Source organism: Urocitellus parryii, chromosome 6, assembly GCF_045843805.1.
Source record: "Urocitellus parryii isolate mUroPar1 chromosome 6, mUroPar1.hap1, whole genome shotgun sequence".
NCBI lineage: Eukaryota > Metazoa > Chordata > Mammalia > Rodentia > Sciuridae > Urocitellus > Urocitellus parryii.
The window spans coordinates 88,784,629-88,809,438 of record NC_135536.1 but is presented as its reverse complement, the minus strand read 5'-3'; the positions used below and the strand labels follow the sequence as shown (position 1 = coordinate 88,809,438).

At 40.0% G+C, this 24,810-nt stretch overlaps 1 protein-coding gene across 1 annotated transcript in view; it reads right to left on the bottom strand.

Annotated features, from left to right (window-relative positions):
• Nucleotides 1–16,653, bottom strand: part of Rtf1 (RTF1 homolog, Paf1/RNA polymerase II complex component) — a 62,131-nt gene extending 45,478 nt beyond the window's left edge. Inside the window, exon 1 of the mRNA XM_026391550.2 lies at nucleotides 16,456–16,653. Coding sequence (XP_026247335.1) covers nucleotides 16,456–16,653 — 198 coding nt within the window. The remainder of the gene's footprint in view (nucleotides 1–16,455) is intronic.
• Nucleotides 16,654–24,810: the final 8,157 nt, after the last annotated feature.

The following is a 24,810-nucleotide window of genomic DNA, read 5'->3' as shown; positions in this document are numbered from 1 at the left end:
AAAGGGCCAGGTTTGGCGGGGGCATGCCTGCAATCTCAGCACCTTGAGAGGCTGAGGCAGAAGGATAGCAAGTTAGAGGCCAGCCTGTACAACTTAGATCCTGTCTCAAAAAAATAAAAATAAAAATTTTTAAAAAGAGTTGGGGAATATATCTTAATGGCAGAGCAGCCCTGGGTTCAATCCCCAGTAATATAAAAATTTTAAAAACAGATAGGCATGGGGCTGGGGTTGTGGCTCAGTGGTAAAGCACTTGCCTAGTATGCATGAGGCACTGTATTTGATACCTGGCACCACATAAAAACAAATAAAATAAAGCTATTGTGTCCATCTACAACTAAAAAAAAAAAAAAAAAAAAAAGCTGAGCATGGTGGCACATGCCTATAAATCCCAGTGACTGAAGAGGCTGAAACAGGAGGAGCACGATTTCTAGGTCAGCCTCAGCAATTCAGCAAGACTCTAGCAAGTTAGTGAGACCCTGTCTCAAGATAAAAATATAAAAATAAAAATAATTAGGATATAACTCAGTGGTAATTAGGATATAACCCAGTACCCTTGGGTTCAATTCCCAGTGCCAAAATAAATAAATAAAGTGCTGGGGGTGTAGGCTTTGTGGAAAAGTACCCCTGGGTTCAATCTCCAGCACTGGAAAAATAAGTAAGAAAAATTCAGCTGATGAGGTCTTGCACACCAAGACACCACCAAATCCTGAGGCTGATGCAGGAGGATCACAAATTTAGGGCCAGCCTGAATCACAAATTTTAGTCAGACCCTGTCTCAAAATAAAAAAATAAAAAGGGCTGGGTGGGGGGTGGTGGTGGCTGGGGTTGTGGCTCAGAGGTAGAGCACTTGCCTAGCATGTGTGAGGCCCTGGGTTCGATGCTCAGCACAACATAAAATAAGTAAAGATTGTGTACAACTATGACTAAAAAATAAATATCAAATAAATAGATAGATAGATAGATAGATAAAAATAAAAAGGGTTAGGATGTAACTCACGACAAAGTGTCCCTGGGTTCAAGCTCCAGTAGAGGAGAAGGAAAGAAAACAGGAAAAAAAAAAAAAAAAAGGGGCTGGGGATGTGGCTCAAGCGGTAGCGCGCTCGCCTGGCATGCGTGCGGCCCGGGTTCGATCCTCAGCACCACATACAAACAAAGATGTTGTGTCCTCTGAGAACTAAAAAATAAATATTAAAAAAATTCTCTCTCTCTCTCTCTCTCTCTCTCTCTCCTCTCTCACTCTCTCTTTAAAAAAAAAAAAAAAAAAAAAAAAAAGACAAAGAAGCTAAGGATCCAGACAGAGGTTAAGTAATTTACCTAAGCTATGTAACTTAATAACACAGCGAATACATGAAAGCCAGGATTTGAACCTGAGCAGACAGAATTCTGGCTCATAATCTAGTCATGATTTACTAGTTTAAACCTTGTGCCAAAAAAGAGAAAGTACATCAAATAAATATTACTAGTAGTATTCTTTGAGGATGACCCTGCTATACAATTATAGGTCAAGTGCCAAAACAGATTTTAAAATAATAGACTGCTTCAAAGTTTCTGTTTTCTTCTTCCAGTCTCTTTCTATTTTAGAAGTAGTTTCCTTCCTTGGCCAGAATAAGAAAATGACCTTCTCAGATTAAACAGCTGATACTCTTACTTCTTCATTAGTACTCATTAAATGTTACCATTCACATTTCATTGAAGAGTTAGTCAACTTCCTGAAATGCAGACATCAAAAGAACACTCTTCTTTCACACCAAAACAATAACTCATATAAACCAAATGCAAATTATAGCAATATTTGCATGTTTATAGTTTTTTTAAGCTTGAGGTGTACTTTACATACAACATATTCTATCCTTTCTAACATGATTCTAAGTTTGAATATATAGTTTTAATCACTACCACAATCACAATATAGGCAGCAGCACCATCATCATACCCACATACCCTCCAATTCTTTATACACCATCACACCCCCTGTTTTTCTTATATTATATCATCTTCCCCCGGCAACTACAGACTCAAATACAGACTTCTGGCTCTATTAATTTCCTATCGTCGATTGCCACAGAGATTAATTTAAACATTTGATTTGTTTCCATTGTGGAGCCATTTTGTGTTCATTTACAGTTTTGCATAAGATTTTATTTCTCTTGGGTTTGCTGGATTGTGTGATACAACCTTTTTTCCCCATATTACCTTAATGCAAATTATAAACTTTAGAAAGACTTTTGGCAAGTAATCTCTACCCTAATGCCTCAGATTCTAGAATTCCTGTTTTAATACCAACTCATTATAACAAAGTTTTGGATACAATGTTGATATAGTTTGAATATGGTTTGTTGCCTTGAATCACACAGTTTAATCCTCGAAGTCTATTTAGTGGTATTAAGAGGGTAGAACCTTGGGCTGGGGTATTAGCTCCAGTGGTAGAATGCTTGCCTACTATGCACAAGGCCATGGGTTTGATCCACAGAACCTTAGAGAAAGAGAGAGGGAGTGAGGGAGAAGGAGTATAGAAACTTAAACAAACTGTCTGGAAGTGGAGCTTTGGGAAAGTTATTAGATCATTTGGGTAGAGCCCCTATAATTGAATCCTGGTGGTTTTATAAGAAGAGGGAGAAAATATATACATAGAGATACATATGTACTCTCACCATGTGATGTAGCTAGAATCCATGCTATGTTGTTTGGACTTCCAGCTTCCAAAATTATAAGCTGAATAAACCTTTTCTTTTCATAAAATAGCCTGCTTCATTATAGTAATAAAAAGCTGACTAATACAGTTCCCAATCAAATCCTTTCCTGAAACATTAACTGTTACAGGTAATAGACATTTGTTCAAAGTTACTGTAACTGGGGCTGTGGTGTGGCTCAGTGGTAGAGTGTTTGCCTTCCTGTATGAGGCACTGGGTTTCATTCTCGCACCACATATAAATAAATGATTAAAATAAAGGTCCATCAATGACTAAAAAAAAGTTACTGTAACTAAGCCTGGCTCCTGGTGGCATAGGCCTATAATCCCAACAATTTGGGAGGCTGAGGTAGGAAAATCACAAGTTTAAGGCTAGTTTTGAAAACTTAGTAGGATCCTGTCTCAAATTTTAAAAAATTTAAAAAGGGCTGGGAATACCACTGAACTCGATGGTAGAGTATCCCTGGTTTCAATCACCAGTGCCACCAAAAAAATAAATAAAATAAAATTTTAAAAAGTTACTATAACTAGCCAGGTGTGGTGGCTGCCTGAAGACACAGCACCATGAAGGCTGAGGCAGGAGGGTCACTTGATCTCAGAAGTCTGGAGAGTGACCGGGGCAATACAGTGAGACCCCTAACTAAGAAAAGTTACTGAGGGGCTGGGATTGTGGCTCAGCAGTAGAGCGCTCTCGCCTAGCACGGGCGGGACCCGGGTTCGATCCTCAGCACCACACAAAAATAAAGGCATTGTGTTGTGTTCATCTACACCTAAAAAATAAATATTAAAAAAAGAGAAAAGTTACAGAAACTCAAGTCATAAGACATGAGTACTGCCATCCAGTTAAGAGATTCCATTCTATAATAAAAGCCTAACAAATAGCTCTCCTTCATCAGTGAAGGTTTGCATCTGATGAGCACAGTCTCTTTTTGTACTACATTAAATATCATATTAAAAACAGTATGGAGAACAAAGTCCTTCTTTTGTTGTTGTTTTGTTTTTTCACTGCTGGAGATTGAAGCCAGGCCCCTGGGCATGCTTGTCAAGAACTCTACCAATGGGCTTCATCACTGAGCCTTTTTGTTTTGAGATAGGATCCTGTTAAATTGCCTAGTTTGGCCTTGAATTCAGCATTCTCCTGCCTCAGCCTCCCAAGCAGCTGGGATTACAGGTATGCACCACCACACTCAGCTGCAAAAACCTTCTTAACAATCTGAAAGATATCCATTCCACATCTTGAGAACTGTACAGGAAGCTACCAGGGGAATTCCTGTCAAGGGCACTCTTTAAACCCTATAGACTACTGAGGACCCCTAAGAACAGCTGGACAAACCAATGTACAAACTGAAAGGTCTTCAGAAGGCACACCTGAAGAGATTTGTTAGGGGTAATCTATCCAATACTTGTACTCAAAAGAAGCCAATCTGAAATTGGCCCATGCATAAGGGATAAATCAATGTATAATATTCTCCTGCAGCCCATTCCACCATACTGCACTGGCTGAGACCACATTTCTCGTGTCCAGTAGATCTCTTTCATTGCTGTACTTACCTGTATTTCACCTTATCCTTCTCTACTTATCTTGGGAAACAAGTATGGGATGTCTACATGATATATCAAATTTAAGCTGAACTAAACATTTGGGTAAAGTAATGCCAGTGCCCAACCTATTATAGGTATGGCTGTGTGGAGATGCAACATCTGGCATCTAGAGCAGTTTCATTAACACTGCTTAAAAGCCACATTTAAACTAGACAGCCAAAAGGGCGACTCTAATGAGCCAAGCACAGTGGTACATGCCTGTAAATTCCAGTGACTCAGGAAGCTAAGGAAAAAGGATCGAAACTTTGAGGCCAGCCTGGGCAAATAAAAATTAAAAAAGGGATACAGATTGGTAATACAAGGCCCCTGGGTTTAATCCTCAATAACGCTACCAAAAAAAAAAAAAGAGAGAGAGAGAGAGAGAAATTATATTCCATCTGATTCAAATGTATGATATGTCAAGATCATTGTACTGTCATGTGTAACTAATTAAAACAAATTTTAAAAAATTAAAATTGCAATTAGAAAGATGCAATCAAAACTACTCTAAAATTTCATCTCACTATAGTCAGAATGGCAGTGATCAAGAATTGAAGCAACACCAGGTGCAGTGGCACACACCTGTAATCCCAGCAGCTTAGGAGGTTGAGACAGGAGAATCACAAGTTGAAAGCCAGCCTCAGCAATGGTGAGGCGTTTAGCAACTCAGTGAGGCCCTGTCTCTAAATAAAATACAAAATAGGACTGGGATATGGCTCAGTGATTCAATCCCTGGTACCCCCCACCTAAAAAAAAAGAATTCAAGCAACAATAAGTGCTGGTGAGGATGTGGGGAAAAGGTACTAATTCATTGATGGTGGATTGCAAAATGGTGCAACCACCTTGGAAAGCAGTATGGAGGTTTCTTAGATAACTTGGAATGGAACCACTATTTGAGCCAGTTAGCCCACTTCTTGATCCATACCCAAAGGACTTAAAATCAGCATACTATAGTGATGCAGCAATGTCAATGTTTATAGCAGCTTTAATTCACAATAGTTAAACTGTGGAACCAACCTAGATGCCCTTCAATAGATGAATTGATAAAAAAAAAAAACTGTGGTATATATACAAGTGGAATATTATTCAGCCTTAAAGAAGAATTAAATTATGGCATTTACAGGTAAATAGATGGAGTTGGAGAATGTCATGCTAAGCGAAGTAAGTCAATTCACCAAAAAACCAAAGGCCAAATGTTTATTCTGGTAAATGGATGCTGATCCATAATGGGGAGTGGGTGCAAGGGAAAAATGAAGAAACTTTGGATTGGGCAGAGGGAGGGGAGAGGAGGGCTTGGGGGGAGATGGTTGAATGAGATAAACATTATTACAGGTATGACGGCACAAATGGTATGACTTTACATCATGTATAACCAGAGAAATGAAAAGTCGTGCTCCATTTGTGTAAAAAATTAAATTAAATTAAAAAAAGAAAAACTAACATAATTAATTAATATCAGTTAGGAAGACCAAACATCTTGGTTTATCTAGGACTATCCTGGTTTTAGCACTAAAAGTCCTGGCATCCTAGGAAACTCCTCAGTACAGGGAAACCAGAGCAGATGTTCATCTTATTACTAACTAGTACCCTCTATGTACCAAGCACTGGATAGACAATAGTGAAAAAAAGATACATGGGTCCTTGACCTCATAGAATTTAAAATCAAATGTGGGAGACAGACGATAAAATGAGAAATCATGAATTACAGATAAAATTTGGTGCTAAGAAGAAAGTAAATAAAATGAGTAGGGGACTTATCTGCAGTAGAGGGTATTGAGGAGGCTTCTCTGAAGTAATGGCACTTAGGCTCAGACTAGAAACTTGAGAGAAAAAAACAGAGTATAGTGTTCTGGACAGATGCCTACAGATGAGATAGCTAAGACTCTGAAACTGATAACAGCTGACTCAAAGAACTAAAAGAGAAGCAGTACAACTGAAGCTTAGCAGGCAAGGGAAGAATGGAAAGAAGTGAGTTAAGAGTAAGACAAAATCATATCATTTTCAGATTTACAAAGCAGGTGAGGAACAAGACTGTTGTTTAAAGGCAGCAAGAAGACATCAAATGGTATGAAGCAGAGGAGTAACCCTATTCACTAAGGGTTTTTAACAGAGTACTCTGATAGGCAGATGAAGATGAAGAGACTAGAGGGGCCAGGGTGCAAGTGCAGAGAGGAAGTAGCAGTCTCAGCAGAGTGGGTGGTGGCCTGGACAAAGTAAGTAGCTACAGAGACAAGGATAAGTGGGAAGACTTGAGAGGTGCTGAGGAAAGAAGAATAATTCTGAGTTTAAAATGAGATATTTATTTGTATTCTTCTTTTCATATAAAAACAATTAGAGGAGCATGATTAAAACAGTGGAAACTGGTTAATTTTCATGAGTAAGAGAGGGAGCCATTATGTCATTATGAGGCAAAGAGAGGTATTTCTGTATTGTCAAAACTGTTTTAACAAGCAGGCACTATTTTTAATAATAATAATAAAAGAAACAAATCAATGAATGTACAAAAACCTTCTAAAGTAGTAATTTCAAAGGGGAATTTTAATAGCTCTTTAATTTCATATAATAATAATAATAGAGGGGAGAGACTCATTACTGTTACTTACTTGTTTGTTTGTTTGTTTGTTTTTTGGCGTGGGGGGGGGTACTAGAGATTGAGCCCAGGGGCACTTAACCACTGAGCCACATCCTTAGTCCTTTTTATTTTTTATTTTGAGACAGGGTCTCTCTGAGTTACTTAGGGTCTCACTAAGTTGCTGAAGCTGGCTTTTAACTTGTGATCCTCCTGCCTTAGCTTCCAGAGCTGCTGGGATTATAGGCATATGTCACCATACCCAGCACTTGTTTTAACTTGGTTCCCGTCTCCTAATACACTTGCTAACTAAAGAAGGGATATCAGTATTACAAGAGAGGCCAAATAAGAAGCCTCAAATTGATAGTATTCCTTATTTATGTTAGAAACTTTCTATCACATTTGATTATTATTTATTAAGTGCCTACTTTTGTGTCAGGCAGACATTATTTTCAACTACCTACTTGGTATCTCCACTTGGATATCTCACATATCTCCACATATCCAAGAATGAATTCATGATGTTCACTCTAATCTGCACTGTTCTCCAAGTTTCCTAATTCCAGAGTCTGGTATTCACCCCTCATACCACCTCTTATGCCACCATTCCAGTCATCAAGTCCTTTTAGTTCTATTTATTGAAAATAATGTCTAGCTTATTTTACCATGTCATCAATGTAACTAACACACAACTCCAGGTATTTGTTCATTCAATAGTATCAACAGAGTGCTTGCTATATGTATGAACTGTTCTAGGGGCTAGAAATATTGCAGTGAACAAATATATTCACCCCCCTTGGAGCTTACATTCGAGTGACACTTATGTTCTCCACCACCTGTCACCTGGACTCCTTTATATACCAACTAACTAGTTTCCCCTCTCCATATGACTCTCCACAAAGTAGTCTAGGTGGGCTTTCAAAAAGGCAAATCAAGCCAGGCACAGTGGCTCACACCTGTAATCCCAGAAGCTCAGGAGGCTGAGACAGGAAGATCGAGTTCAAAGCCAGCCTCAGCAATGGTGAGGTGCCTAAGCAACTCAGTGAGACCCTGTCTCTAAATAAATAATACAAAAAATAAGGCTGGGGATGTGGCTCAGTGGTTGAGTGTCCCTGAGTTCAATCCCCAGTACCAAAAAAAAAAAAAAAAAAGGGGGGGGGGGCAAATCAGGTATGACAGCACATAATTATAATCCTAATTACTGGGAGGAAGATGGCAACTTTAAAGCCAGACTGGGCAACTTAGCAAGATTCTGTCTCAAAATTAAAAAATTAAATTACATTTAAAAAGAGAATGGAAGGCAGGTGCAATGGCACATGCCTGTAATCCCAGTGGCTTGGGAGGCTGAAGCAGGTGGATTGCAAGTTCAAAGCCAGCCTCAGCAACTTGGTGAGGCTTAAACAATTTAGCAAGACCCTGCCTCAAAATAAAATAAAAGGGTCTGGGATCATAGCTCTATGTTGGAGTGCTTGCCTAGCAATGTGTGAGGAACTGGATTCGATTCTCAGCACTGCAAGTAAATGAAATAAAATGTCCATTGACAACTAAATATAAATAAATAAATAAATTTTTAAAAGGGCTGGGGAAGTGGCTCAGTGGTTAAGTGCCCCTGGGTTTAATCCCTGGTAACCCCCCCCCCCAAAAAAAAGGGCAAGGGCTGAAGTGGGTGGGGCTGGGGTTGTAGCTCAGTGGTAGAGTGCTTTCTTAGCACATTTGAGGCACTGGGTTTGATTCATTAAAAAATAAAGTTATTATTTCCATCTACAACTAAAAATATAAAACACACACACACACACACACACACACACACACACATAAAGGGCTAGGGATGTGGCTCAGTGTTTAAGTACCCCATGGTACTAAAAAAAAAAAAAAAAGAGGCAGGGGGGTAGTGCTGGGGGTGTAACTCAATGGTAGAGTGCTTTCCTAGCATGTGCCAGTCCCTGAGTTCAATCTCCAGTACTGGGATGGGGTGGGGGGTTTAAATTTGAAAAGCTGTGCATGGTGTGTGCATGTAGACTCAGCTCTCAGGAGGTTTAAGCAGGATAGCTTGAGCCTAGTATTTCAAGGTCAGTCTGGGCAAAATAGTGAGACCCTGATTCTGTAAAAACAAAAATGGCAAATCTGAATACCTCTTCCATTTTATAATCCCTCAATGCCTTCTTATTACTCTCAGAAGACCTTAACATTAACAATACAGTCCTGTCAGTGGCTTTAAGACTTTCTTTTTAAACCCAGTCAATAGTAGGAGAAATTACACCTCAGGATCCATTATATACACACATATATATTAATGAAACACAGGTTTCACGAAACATAGAAAAGTCTTTATCTTTACTATGCATATCATACTTAATGTTTTCTATTCAATTAAATTTCATTTTTATTTAAACTGTTGGCTGTAACCCACTAAACTTGACTTCTCCACCCTCAAATAGTCAAAACAGAAGCTACCTCTGCAGTTTCATTTGTACTACTATCTCTTCAACTAGTGCTGTTCCACTTAACCCTGGGCATCTTTCAGTTTCATGAGGGTACTAGGTCCTTTCTGCCTCATTTCTTTCTGTATGTTAGTCTCTCAACCATGAACACTCAACAACACCCTTCCTTACTCTTCAAGCTCCTAACCTCCTTTTCTTCTTCCAGGTTTCAGTTTAAATATCACTTTCATCAGGCTACTATAGGGTTGTTAATCAAAGACAATATCCTTGTTCTTCCTTCACAGCCTACAGCAGTTTTAAGGAAATGACTCTCTGAACATTTCCCCTTCCTCCATCTCTCTCTCTCTCTCATACCACTTTAAGCTCCTTCTTCCATTTTGTTCACCTAGTAGCCCTAGTGCCTAGCACTGTCTAACACATTTGGTCAAAGACAAATGATCTCCACCCTGAGGGAACAACAAATATACCAACAGAACTTTCGTCTGAGATAGATTTGACCATTTCTTTGCTTTCTTTCTCTCTTTCTTTTTTTTTGGGGGGGGGAGGGCGGGCGGGGGCAGTGCTAGGGATTGAACCCAAGGCCTTGTACCATGCAAGGCAAGCACACTACCAACTGAGCTATATCCCCAGCCCCTCTTTCTTTTCTTTTTGAGGCACGGCCTTGCTGAATTGCTGAGGCAGGCCTGGAACTTACCATCCTCTTGCCTCAGCCTCTCAAATCACTGGGATTTCAGGCTTGTGCCACCCAGGCTAGGCTTCCCTAATCATTTCTTTTAAATAACAAATAGATAGATAAATAGCAAATGAGTTATACCAACTAGATGCAACATTATGATACAAATTAAAAACTTTACAACAATGAGATTTCTCACCAATTCATTGTAGATTTCAAAACCTAGTCTCACTAAGAGAAAAATTAGACTATTATACTAATAGTTATAATTATACTAATGAGAAAAAACAAGTTTTAAATTTCCCAAGTTATATGGGAAAGGATACTTTATAACCATGCCTTTTACACATAATGTCTAAAAAGAGATCCTAGAAAATAGTTAGGGGCCTATGCTCTCAAAGATACATTTAATTATTGCTTTTTCAAGTTGATAAGCAGAGAAAGAGAATGTGACAACATAATTACCATTTTAAATAAGGAAGGAAACTATGAAATAAAGCTTTCCATGTGCCTATAGTTTTTCTTTCTTTCTTTTGTATTGGGGATTGAACCCAGGGGCACTTTACCACTGACCTACATCCCTAGCTCAGCCCTTTTATTTTTTATTTTGAAATAGGGTTTCACTAAGTTGCTGAGGCTGATCTTGAAACTGTCTTCCAAATAGTTGGGATTATAGGCATATGCCACCATATACACCTTCTTTCTTTTTCTTTTCTTTTCTTTCTTTCTTTTCTTTTTTTTTTTTTAAGAAAGACACAGGCCTAACATGTGTGAAGTACTGGGTTCAATTCTCAGCACCACATATATCCCAAATGTTTTCTCTGATATAAGGAGGCTGATTCGTACTGGGGTAGGGAGGGGGAGCCTGGGAGGAACAGACAAACTCTAGATAGGGCAGAGAGGTGGGGGGGGGGGAGGGAAGGGGCATGGGGTAGAAATGATGGTGGAATGTGAGGGAAATCATTATTCAAAATACATGTATGAAGACACGAATTGGTGTGAAGACACGAATTGGTGTGAACACACTCTGCATGCAAAAATAAACAAAAATAAAGCTCCACTGACAACTAGTGTGTGTGTGTGTGTGTGTGTGTGTGTATAAAAGGTGCGGGGGCTGGGCGCGGTAGTGTACAGCTGTAATCCCAGTGGCTCGGGACGCTGAGACAGGAGGATCTAGAGTTCTTAGCCAACCTCAGCAACTGTGAGGTCCTAAGCAACTCAGTGAGACCCTGTCTCTAAATAAAATACAAAATAGGGCTGGGGATGTGGCTCAGTGGCCGAATGCCCCTGAGTTCATTCCCGTTACCAAAAACTAAATTAACTAATTAAAAAAGAAAGGTACAGTAACATTTGCTTGTTTGTTTGTTTGTTTATTAAATGGCTTGCTATGGGAAGTGAAAATAGCTAACCTCAGGGCTGAGTTTAAGAAGAACCAGACCCTCCAATTAGGCTGAGGTATCTTATTTACTTTTTAATGAAGAACATCAACTTTTAATTTTTTATTTTGTTCATTTTATTTATTTATTGTGGCACTGGGGGTCAAACCCAGGGTCTCATGAATGCTAGGCAAGCACTCTACTACTGAACTGTGTCTCCACCCTATTTTATTCACAACTTATTTGGAGGGAGATAATAGGGATTGAACCTAAGGGGGCTTTAATAGTTGAACTATAACCCCACCACTTTTTATTTTTTATTTTGAGACATGGTCTTGTCAAGATGCTTAGGGCCTCACTAACTTGCTGAGGCTGACCTGGAACTTGTGATCCTCCTGCGGCAGCCTCCCTATCTGCTAGGATTACAGGAATGCACTACTATGCTGGATGTGTTGTAGAAAAACCTTTTATAAATACTAAGTAACACTGATCTGAATAGGGAATTATTTCCTTTATTATCTTGGGTGCTTTTCATTCTATAGAATTCACTGCATAAATATTTTTCATAAAGAGTAATGCAATATCTCTATGCAAATGTGTAATGATGATAAAAATCCTATAGGTTTACCTCAAAGTCAGCCTCCCCCCTCCCCCAGAGAGCACCAATGGCAAGTATCTTGCGATTTAAAAATGTTGAGGAAAGGATATGGCTAACATAACAAAGTCACTAGCAGGTCTCATGCTAAAAGAAAATTCTTCAAATTCTCAACTTAAGATCTGAGTTTTAAAAACCTTTGGAAATTAAAAGAAGTTTTAAACTACTCCACTTAACTTGGACATATTATGAGAGACCAACTACTTACAGTGTCTTATTAAAAAGATTAACTTGCATACAGACAGTTAATAGTCTCAGCCATTAACATAAATCATAGTTACCTGGGCTTTATCTATTATAAATGCAAACTCTAGGGCTCTATGTGCTCTGAGGGTCTGATCCATTAAGTCTGGGGTAGCTGCTACACCTCTTACACCCCAACCTACATTTTAAATAATCAACCCGGTGGCTTCTGACCCCAACCACCAGGAAAAAACAGCCTAGAAGGTTCATCCACTTCACCTTCAATAAGTACTAAGTTGGAGATAATACAGTACTATTGAAAAAATATCTTAGATTTCCATGTGGAAAACTCAGGGAAAAAGGGCATCTTTACTAAGTGTGTCACTCTGATACTAGACAATTGGAAATTTGTTATGGTTTTTGTTCTTTCTACAAGAACCACACAGTAGACAGCAAGTATAATGTTAAAGCTCCAATAAAAAACTCAGAACTAAACCATGAGCAGTGGCATACACCTGTAATTCCAGCAGCTCAGGAGACTAAGGAAGGAGGATCTTAAGTTCAAAGACAGCCTCAGCAAAAGCAAGGTGCTAAGCAACTCAGTGAGACCCTGTCTCTAAAATAAAATACAAAATCGAGCTGGAGATGTGGCTCAGTGGTTGAGTGCCCCTGAGTTCAACCCTTGGTACCAAAAAAAAAAAAAAAAAAAAGACTTAAAACTAGAAGGAGCAGCCCAAGACATTTTGGTAAAGAAAGGCCCAGAATGTACTTATTGTGTTCTGGCTCAGTAGTAGAGCATTTGCCTAGCATGTGCAAGGAGGCACTGGGTTCGATTCTCAGCACCACGTTCTCTATAATCCTAGAGACTGAGGAGCCTGAAGCAGGTGAATTACACATTTGAGCCAGCCTCATCAACTTAGTAAGGTCCTCAACAATTTAGCAGACCATATCTCAAAATAAAAAATAAAACAGGCAATGGGCACAGTGGCACATACCTGTGATCCCTGTGTTCTATAAACAAATAAATAAATAAAGATCCATCAATAACTAATAAAATATTTTTTTAAAAAAAGAACCTAAAATCAGGCTGTTAACTTCTATGAAGGCCTCTAGGGAAAACATCCAGAAGACTGAGAATTTTGATTCCTCTGAGAACCTGGCACAATGTGGAACAGACAAAAGACCCTGGTACCCATGTTAGGATGTAGAAGAGATTTTTGATCTAGTTCTCATCTCATAATAGAAATGCCAATAAGAAGTTAGAGTGGGGCTGGGGTTGTGGCTCAGCGGTAGAGCGCTCATCTAGTATATGTGAGAGGTTTGATCCTCAGCACCACACAAAAATAAATAAATAAAATAAATGTATTGTGTCCAACTATAACTAAAAAATAAATATTAAAAAAAAGAAGTTAAAAGGGCCAGGCACAGTGGTGCACACCTGTAATCCTAGTGGCTCAGGAGGCTGAGACAGGAGGTTAAGCCTGTTCAAGGTTAGCCTCAGAAATTTAGTGAAGCCCTAAGCAACTCAGTGAGATCACCCTGTCTGTAAATAAAATATAAAAAAAAAGACTAGGAATGTGGCTCAGTGGTTAGGTGCTCCTGATTTCAATCCTCAGTACCAAAAAAAAAAAAGTTGTGTTTACAGGTAAGTTGGGGGGGCAGGGGTTGTGGCTTAGCAGTAGAGTGCTTGCCTTACATGATCCAGACTCTGGGTTCAATCCTCAGCACCACATAAAAAAATAAACAAGTGAAATAAAGGTGTTGTGTCCAACTACAACTAAAAAATAAATAAAAGGTAAGTTGGAATTGCTGTTAAAATGTATTAAGCATTACTTACAAATTTCACATTAATTTCTTTTTATAAATAGATATTTAGAATTAGATTTCAAGCTGCAATCCCCTCCAGTTCCTACTGCAGAAAGCTCTCTGTGAATCGGGTAAAATATCTCAACCACCAATGGAAGCAATCTACTCACCTCATCAGAATTCTGTGGAAAACCACTAAGAACAGAATAATTTGCAACTTAGTTCATTCATCTTCAGAACAGATATTTTAAAAGTACTTTACTAAGTCCCCTAAATAATCTTTCAAGGATGAGGTTGTGGCTCAGTGGTAGAGTGCTTGCCTGGCATGTGTGAGGCCCTAAGTTCGATCCTTAGCACCACATATAAATAAAGAAATAAAGTAAAAAAATCCATTGGCAACTAAAAGATATTTAAAAAATAATAATAATATTTCAAACTGATGTGCCAATTTCCTCTAGTCAGTGTACTTTACAACATGAATTCTAGCAACATGGAAAATGGCCATGAAACATTATTCTCATTTTGTAATATGGAAAAATTAAAAGACTAACAGATTAAGTTGGTCTAATAGAATGAGTAAAGGCCTTATACTTGTACAGACTTACATTAAAATCCAATTCTATCACTAATTTTGAGAATTATTTAACTTCATTAAGCTCAGTTTTCCTCGTGTGTAAAGTGGAGAAAATGATTCCAACTTCACCACGACTTGAAAACTTGAGAATGTAAAGCTGGGTGTGGTTGTGCACATCTGTAATCACAGCCACTTGGGAGGCTAAAGCAAGGGATTTGCAAGTTCAAGGCCAGCCTCAGGAATTTAGGGAGAGTCTATCTCAAAATAAAATTTAAAAGGTCTGGGGATGCAGCTTTGTGGTACAGCATGCCTGGGTTCAATCCTAGTACAGCAAAAAATAAATAAATAAATAAATAAATAAAATGAAGGAAAAAAAAAACTTGATAATGTAACTAAAGCACTTAATTAAGCTGTCTGTTCACCTTAAGGTAGCTGATGTTATTACCAGAAACACACTTGCAGATCAGAAAATAGTGAAAAATACATTCTAATCCTCCTAATTGCCTGCCTAAAATTATCTTACCAACCAAACTTTTATAACCTAGAGTATGTTTTTTTAGATTTCAGGAGCCTTTCAATGAGAACAATTTCAACTTATTCTCTATATTCCTGGCCCAATACAAGGTTTCTATGCCTTAATAGTCCCCACTTCCCCACCTCCATTTAACAAACGTTCCTCTTTAACACCTTTCAGTCCTTCCTTCTTAACAAGTCCCCCATTTTTATGCCCAAATACTTTAGTACTGGATCTCTGGCCTAGTACAAAGGACTCCCAAGAAACCATTTATTAAAAAACTTATAAGCTGACAATACTTGCATCATTATTCTTACAAACATTTGATCTTACAATCAGACAAGACTGATGTAACACCACGATTTTACAGTTAAAATCATAGCTAGAAAGCAGCATAAGTCCAATTTAGAATTCAAAATTTCAGATCCAAAGTTCAATATTCTCTCAAAGTATACAGTTATTATCTCTTGCATATTCTTTCTTTATATCATTTGCTCATTAAAAGATGGAGGAAACCATCTTTGTACCTCTTGCTATCATTAGAGCACTGTTACAAGGGTCCGCTTACTCCCTACAATATTTTCTAGAGTATATAAACAGTTCAAGGTACCCCAAGACACTAAGGCCAAAAGTTACTTTCAATGCTTCCTGCACAATCTTCAAGTAAGAAAGAATTCTGGGATGCTTTACAAAAGATCTAAGATGCCTGGGCCACAATCCCTCCATGCTGCCCCACCGTTTCCTCTCCCTAGAGTGTTTTCTTCGGTCTGACATTCCAACGGGAACCCATCTCAACCACAAACGACCCTAGTCGCCAAACAGACTCGTGCCCACAGCTAAGACTTCCTCGCCAAGCAAGCAGAACTCCTCGGAACATTTACCAATGTTCTTCCTCTCTGTCCACAACCCCTTTCCTAAAAAACTTCATCTTCCTGAGTCCGCACCTTCTCAGCTCTCTCCCCCTCCCATCGCCCCACGCTTACCCTTGCACCTCCTCCAAAACCTCCCAGCTTCCAGGGTTGGCGGGCGATACTTCCTATCTCTCCAGGCCCGGATCGCTTGGCTTGCAGCCCGCCGCCCCGATCCGGCCCCAGTAGATCTGATCGTGGCCCCCTTCGGTACCCCAGAGCCCGAGGCCCATCTGCCCGGTCCCTGCCCCGCCTCCCCGCCCAAGGCGCCAAGTCCTCGGTGCTCGGTCTCCAGGCCTGGGCTAGACTCGGAGGGCCTTGGATGCTGCGAGTAGGACAAGAAGCGGGTTGCAGCAGCAGTCAGGACACCGGGCGGGTCAGGCGCTCAAGCCAGGAGACTCCCCGGGCCCGGCCGGCTCCGGGCTCCAGTAGCTGGGACTCAGCCCTCCTGCTTTGCCGGCCCGCGCCTCCGCGGCCTGCCCTCACCTGATCCAGGTTCTCGTCGCTGCCGCTGTCCTCCGTGTCTGAGTCGATCACGACACGGCCTTTCCGCTTCTTTACCATGTTGGTCCCCCGGCTCCCACGCCGGACGCCGCCCGGACTCCCCTCTTGCCCGCCTGCCAGTGGGACCGCCACTGCCGCCGAAGCCGCCGCTGCTCGACCCACACAAAGGCGACCGCGCATGCGCGCTCCGCTCCGCCCCTGACCCCGCCCCCCGCCAGGCGCACGCCGTTCGCTGGCGCCCGGCGCCCCGCCCTGCCCCACCCCCGACGCACCGTGGGAGGCGGGGCCGTATGCTCAAGGTTTCCCGGCAGAGCGCTGCTGTTGTCTTGACGGGGACTGGCCCCGGAAACCTTGGCTGTTTCTCGGCTGCCAGGCCCGCGCTCGGTCGGCTACCTACCTATTAGGGGCTGGAGCCCGAAGGACCTAGGTCCGTTCTGAAAGCACACGCATCTCCATCCTTTCAGTTCTCCGAAACTGATGGAGTGTGGAAGACCACTTCGAGGGTTACCCCAGTGGACAGCACAGTCGTCCGGGACTTGCCGAGCACACCGGTTGAGGGACCGAGCCTACCTACGTGAACTATCCAAGTCACAGCTGAATTGGGACCCGAAGAATGCATCTGAGTTACCCAAAAGAAGAATGGACGGAAGAGTGTTCCAAGCAGAGAACTGCGTGGGAAAAGGCCCAGCGATTTGGTTCGATACCCATCCCCGACAAGCAAGCAAACAAACAAAACCGGAGAGAGAGAAAGACAAACCTTTGAGATCCGGGAACTGAAATTCTTTATAGCCGGAGCAGCAGGTGTGGTTAGGGAGATGGGTGGGGGAAGGATGCAGCTCCTGTCGTTTGGAGCCTAATATGCTATACTAAGGATTACTTGGGAGAAGAAAGAAGTCCCAGATAGGGATGATGTTCAGATTCTGGTTTAGGAAGCTGGTGGCAAGTAGGCCCTTTATCAAAATAAGAAAGTTCAAAAACAGAGAAGATGATGTGTGGAAGAAAGAAATTCGGTTTATATCTTTTCAGTTTGAGGTCAACTATGAAAAAAGTAGCTCCAGAATTGATTTTTCTTTCTTTTTTTTTTTTAAACTTAGAATATAAGGTAAGGAGCATAAGTAATAATTTGAAACTGCTCTCAGAACTGTTGGAGCCCATTAATTCATTAATTCTGGTAGTGAACTTAGGAATTAGTTCTTTGGGCAGGCTAATGAATTCTTGCTCCCTTACTCCCCTTTGCCCTTTTCTGTATAAATTTTATTTTTTCCACAAAGTTACACATACAAATGTAAATGCCTTAAAATAATGAAGAACCTATGTCATACACAGAGAGGTCCCTGGAAATAAATACTACTTCAGTGTCCAATTTGTGTTGTTACTTGAAAAGGTGTTCAGGATTAAGGTGAAGGAAATAACCTAAATAAAGCCCCGCTACCTCTTTACTCTGAAGACTTTTCCTAAAATATACCACTAGACATCTGATCCCCCAGCATACCTTTGAATGAGCCCATGGCCAAGATGAAAATGACCAGAGCATCTCTCCCAATTCTAGCCACCTGAAAGCCTAGTGCCCTTCTATGAGGACTCTAAATGTGTTAATACACAGAATTTCTTTCTTTTTTTTTTTTTTAAAGAGAGAGGAGAGAGAGAGAGAATTTTTATTATTTATTTTTTAGTTCTCGGCGGACACAACATCTTTGTTGGTATGTGGTGCTGAGGATCGAACCCGGGCCGCACGCATGCCAGACGAGCGCGCTACCGCTTGAGCCACATCCCCAGCCCCACAGAATTTCTTTAAAAAAAAAAAAAAAGCTATAATATAATCAGTAGCCCTTGACTAGAATTTGAAAAGCTATGTTCTTTGAGTGAAATCTGTTGATTTGTTTTCGTTTGGTTTAGCTGTACTTGGGGTTGAACCCATATCCCTTCCCTTTTTTAGACAGAATCTCACTAAGATGCCCAGGCTGACCTTGAAGTTCCATTCTTTTTTCAGCTTCCCATGTTGCTGAGATTATAGGCCAGCACTACTGCACCCAGATGAAATCTTTTGATTTTCATATTTCTATAAGGAGTTCTCATTATACATGTAGTGGAGTTACTCCATATTGAGACTAATCAGTGTCTAAATCATCTAAGTGAAGAGAATAACCATCCTGCACTCAACTCCCTCTTTTTTATTTTTTATTTATTTATTTTATTATTAGTTGTTCAAAACATTACAAAGCTCTTGACATAACATATTTCATACATTTGATTCAAGTGGATTATGAACTCCCATTTTTACCCCGTATACAGATTGCAGAATCATGTCGGTTACACATCCACATTTTTACATACTGCCATACTAGTGTATGCTGTATTCTGCTGCCCTTCCTATCCTCTACTATCCCCCCTCCCCTTCCTCAACTCCCTCTTGAGTTGGCTTTCCCAAATACTAAACCTGTGAAAGCTTCCAATTAATAAAATGATGATGATAATAATGAACTCATAAGGTTCTTATAAGGTTTATATGAGTTAGCACATGTAAAAAGGCGGCGCAGGATGGGAGGGTGCTTCAAATGCTTAGTAGCAAAGAAATAATAAATGTCAGCTATAATTGTTATTATACTTTGAGGAGGGAGACTGTACAGCAGGTGTTGGAGAAAAAGGATTAGAGATGGGATTTTTGTTTTATTATGTTTATTTTTTGCAGTGCTGGGGATTGAAGCCGGGGCCTGGCATGTGTTTGGCAAGTACTCGACTACTGAACTACATCCCAGTCCCAGATTTACTTTATTATTATTTTTTTTTATTTTTTTTTAGTTGTAGATGTACAGAGTGTATTTATTTATTTTTATGTGTTCCTGAGGATCAAACCCAGGGCCTCACACGAGAGGCAGGGGCACTGAGCTACAGCCCCAGCCCCCCAGATTTACTTTAAAAGAAATTTTTTTGGTTCATAATAGTGACGTATAGCATTAAGATTCATATCCTAGATTTAGTTTTGAAGTCTTGGGGAGAGAACCCAGGGCCTCACCCATGCTGGGCAAGTGTTCTGTCACTGAGCCATGTCCCCAGCCCAATTTTTATTTATTTATTTTATTTATTTATTTTTTAAACATTTCTTTTTTTTTTAAATATCTATTTATTTTTATGTGGTGCTGATAATCGAACCCAGGGACTCACACATGCTAGGTGGGCACTCTACCACTGAGCTACAGCCCCAGCCCCTATCAATTTTTATTTTTTACTTTATAGTCTTTGGTGCTGTTTGAACTTTTTATACCAAGAATAAATTTTTATTATAATTTTAAAATAGTTTTGGAAACTAGATTTTTTATTTATAAAATGATTTCTCCATATTATAAATCAACTTAGAAGGGTATAAAGGGAAAGAAAACTATATAAAATTCTGTCATTCCAAGAAATCCATGTATTCTTTTCTGAAACAAAATTGTCTTTGTGTGCATATATTTATTTAACATGTATTTATCAAGTACATATTACATATCTGAACAAAACAAGTTCTCTGCTCTCAAGAGCTTACATTCATGACGTACATATTGCAAAAGGCATGTACATTTAAAATGCTGTAAGGACCCCTTTTTATACAGGCCACCCCAGAGGACAAAAGAAATTTTTTACATCTGTTGTTTGAGAAAATGCAAAGTGGCAAAAACTATGGGTTCACTAACAAATGAGTTGGTTTTCTATTCTTCCAATCTATATATCTTTCTCTTTTTGGTACTGGGGATTGAACTCAGGGGCACTCAGCCACATCCCCAGTCCTATTTTGTATTTTTTATTTAGAGAGATGTCCTCACTGAGTTGCTCAGCGCCTCACTGCTGCTGAGGCTGGCTTTGAACCATGATCTACTCTTGCCTCAGCCTCCTGAGCCGCTGGGATTACAGGCATGCACCACTGAGCCCAGCTCACAACCATATTATTATTTTTTTAATTAAAAATAAGCAGCTGGGCATGGTGGCGCAGGCCTACAATCCCAGTGGCTTGAGAGATTGAAGCAAGAGGAGAGAGAGTTCAAAGCCAGTCTCAGCAACTTAGCTAGACTCTAAGCAATTTAGAGAGACCTTGTCTCAAAATAAAAAGGACTATGGATTTAGCTCACTGGTACAACAATCCCTGGGTTAAATCCCCAGTACTAAAAAGAGAAAAAAAAGTTTATGTGTGTGCCAGGTGCAGTGGTGAGGAGGATCACGAATTCAAAGCCAGCCTCAGTAATGGTGAGATGCAAAGCAACTTAATGAGATCCTGTCTTTAAATAAAATCCAAAAAAAATTAGGGCTGGGGATGTGGCTCAGTGGTCAAGCACCCGAGTTCAATCCCCAATACCCACCCCGCCAAAAAATGTATGTGTGTATATGAACTTTGGCAGAAAGACTAGGGGAATCATTGCTGTGAATATTTGCCATGTGTGGAGAGTGGTGACAGTGACTGGGAGACCAATGTCTGAGATTGGGGTCCCTGATGACTTCATGGCTGTGGCATACTTGGAGGCTGGGAAAGTCTTATACAAAGGCATAGGACACTGGAACCTGCTAGTTTGGCGGCGCTGGTCGCAGCAGCCATGGTGTTGCAGGGACCTTCCTTTAGGTGTCCTTTTCTCTTTAAGACCTGAGTTCAGAATCTGAAAATTGGCTCAGATATGAAAGTGGGCAAGAAATGCTAACTTTTTACTGGAGGCACCTGCTGTCAATTTTCTGACCTATTTCCTGTCCTTGTTCCACTAACAATCTCCATAATTCCCTGAGGGTCAGGCGTCCTTGACTGTCACTCTAACCTTCCAATTATAATCATTGCATCTACCTAGTTTCTGGCAGTAAGTACTGCCACCTGGCCTCTTATTTGAAGGCCCAATCACCCCATTGCCATTAGTGAGCCTAGCTTTGTAACAACCTCTCCTGTAGTTAGTCATGACCCACATGATAGAAACACTATCAAACTCCTAGTGATACTGGTGCACCTTTTACCAATATGTTTTCTTTATGACCTTGGTAATGGTGTATCTTCTAGGTATTTCCATGAAACAATCATTTGACAGATTTTTCTAGCCTTATATTTTTCACTTACATTCATTTCTCTAAGCTTTCTAATCATAAACAATCAGTTTTGGCAGTTCTGCCTTTTTTATTTATATTTTTTTACTTCACATGAGCTGTAGCATTTTTCCATGCTTTTAATAGCCACTGTAGTAGCAATTCTGCAAATTTGGGATCTTTAGCAAGGTAATAAATGCTGTATCTCAAGAAAGTGCTTGCCTACCACATGTGAGGAACTAGGTTTGATCCTCAGCACCACATAAAAAAAATAAGTAAAGGGATTGTGTCCATCTATTTTTATTATTTTTTAAATTTTTAGTTGTAGTTGAATATAATATCTTTATATATATATATATATATATATATGCATATATATAATTTAGAGATAGGATCTCACTAAGTTGCTTAGGGCCTCACTAAATTGCTGAGGCTGGCTTTGAATTCAATCCTCCTGCCTCAGCCTCCCAAACCACTGGGATTACAGGCATGCCCCGCCATACCTGGCTGAAAAATTTGGTTATCTTGATAAGCACCCTCAGAATGCAGTCCTTGTTATTCTCCCAACTCCTGGCATTACTGCTTTGCTAGTTCTTGTAGCTTTTTGGGGTATAGTTTCTTTCCTCTTTTATCAGACCCAAAACTTGGTTATAAGTGTAGTGACCAGGGCAAAGGGTAAAGGCAGATTTGCTGTGTATGGGGGCTGTACATGCAATTTGCAGGAGACAGGCCTGTCTACAAGAAAGACAAGCACCAGATGTGATGGCCCATAACTGTAATCCCAGATATTCTGGAGGCTGAGGCAGGAGGATTGCAAGTTTAATGCCAGCCTGGGCAACTTTTCCAGACCCTTTTCTACATAAAAAAATGTCTGAGGATATAACTCAGTGGTAGAATGCTTGCCTAGCATAGGTTCCATCCCTAGGACAACAAAAAGAAAAAATGAGGGACCTGAGAATGTACTCACTTGGAGAACGTTTGCCTAACCATTGTTCAATTCCTAATACTGATGGGGGAAGGAGACCTCTTCAGGAGCATTAACCAACTACTCCTATCCCAAATTCCATTATTTCCCAGATAATGCCCTGGCCTTCGTTTAACAGATCTGCCTTGCAAGTTCAACCTTATTGGAAATCAGGCTACTCTGATGATTATCCTGGACTTCCACTTTCCTTTCTCTCAGATTGTAGATATATTTTTAAAATATTTTTTTTTTTAGTTTTAGGTGGACACAGTGTCTTTATTTTACATTTATGTGGTGCTGAGGATTGAACTTAGTGCCTCATGCATGCTAGGCGAGCACTCTACCACTGAGCCCAGATTGTAGATATTTAAAGCTTCTTTATGTGTGACTAAGGAGGCCCAGGCTTTCACACCTGACTTTCAGTAACAACCACCCAATTCCACTATCTTTATCATTACTATAACTCCCTTTTTTTTCATAAGTCTGATATCCACCAGCTAGTACATTTTCTTCCACTGGCATACTATGTACCCTATTCATCAACAATGAAATAGTCAATATCTTGACTTGATCCACTACACTATCTTGTAGTAGATCTTTGGATGGCCTACCTCCTAAACTTCATTGCCTATTTTCTCAGACCACTCCTGGCAACAATTGTTGCTGATTGCATTCTCAGGAAATGGACTCAGGCCATGCAGTGGTGCATGCCTGTAATCCAAGCTATTCAGAAGGTTGAGGAGGAAGAATTGCAAGTTCAAGCCCAGCCTGGGCAATTTAGAGATACCCTGATCAAAAGAAAATAATAAAAAGGGCTGGGGACGTAGCTCAGTGGAGAGGTAGAGTGCAATCATCAGTGTCAGGGGAAAAAAAAAAAAAGTAGACTCCGATGGAGATTAGCATGCAGGATATTTATCAGTATCCCTGGGATTAACAATTTTGGAAGAGAGAGAAAGAGAAGATGAGCTGAAGTGTGGGCCTGATTATCATGTCAATCTGTGACATGGACACTCTGAAGCTAAAATCAGAGTTGACCCATATTAAGTTGAAATAACCAGACTTATTTTGTGTGTGTGGTGCTGGGGATTAAACTCAGGGATGCTCTACCACTGAGCTACATCCCCAGTACTTTTCTTTCGTGACAGAGTCTTGCTAGCTGCTCAGGATGATCCTGAATTTGGAATCCTCCTGTTTTAGTCTCCCAAATTGCTGAGATTATAAGCATGCCCCACCATACTGGCTTGGCCAGACCTTTTTAGCCCTGCCTTAGTCATTAGATGTAGTCCACATGGGAAGGGTGTGAATTTATACATGAGGACTCTGCAACTTGACTCTGAAGTATCTAAGAGCTAAATGTTGTCAGCTGGGGAAGCAAGTCCTTCCTTCCTGGACAACACATCTCTATCAATCCAGAAATTGAGACACATAGAGGTCCTAAAGTCATCTAGTTGTTAAGTGATAGAACCCATCTCACTTCAAAGTCATGAATCATGGTCTTAAACTTTAATTTTTTGGGGGTAGGGTAGGGTACCAGGGATTTAATCCAGGGCGATTAACCATTGAGCCATATCCCAGCCCTTTTTATTTTGAAATAGTGTCAAATTGCTTAGGGCCTCAGTAAGTTGCTGAAGTTGGCTTTGAACTTGTGATCCTCCTGCCTCAGCCTCCTGAATTTCTGAGATTACAGGTGTACAACATCATACCTGGCTTTGAGATCTATTTACTAACATGAAACTAAAGTGACTGGAAAGTAAGGAGAATGGAACAAGATTGATCTCAATTTATGGAAAGGAAAATGACTGCTAGGATTACAGGCATGCACCACTGTGCTCAGCTAACTTTAATTCTTGAGTGTAATTATTTACTCATTACTTGAGACATTTGTCACAGCTGATTGTAATGGATGTTTGAAACCACTAATACCAGGGAATCACACAATTTTAATTTCTTTAGAAAAATTTTATTGTGGAAATTTTCAAACATAAACAGAAAATAGAAATGTATAATGAAATGACAAGTATTCAACAGTTACCTTAGAAATCCTACAATATAAATTTTTGCTTTATCAAAGGCCAAACTTGTAGGCTTGTTTAATAATACAGGATTCCCTATCTTACATATTTCACATGTCAAATAGATGAGAAACCAGCTTTCTGTGCCAGGCACTGAATTAATTTCTGCAGAAACAAAGGTGAACAAGATACCATTCTTACAACCAAATTTAGTGATTCTTGAATGCAAGTGAAAATCATCTACAAACTTGTTAAAATTCAAGTCTGAACTGGTGATGTAGCTCATTCTCAGTGGTAGAGCATTTGTCTAACATGGGCATTGCACTTGGT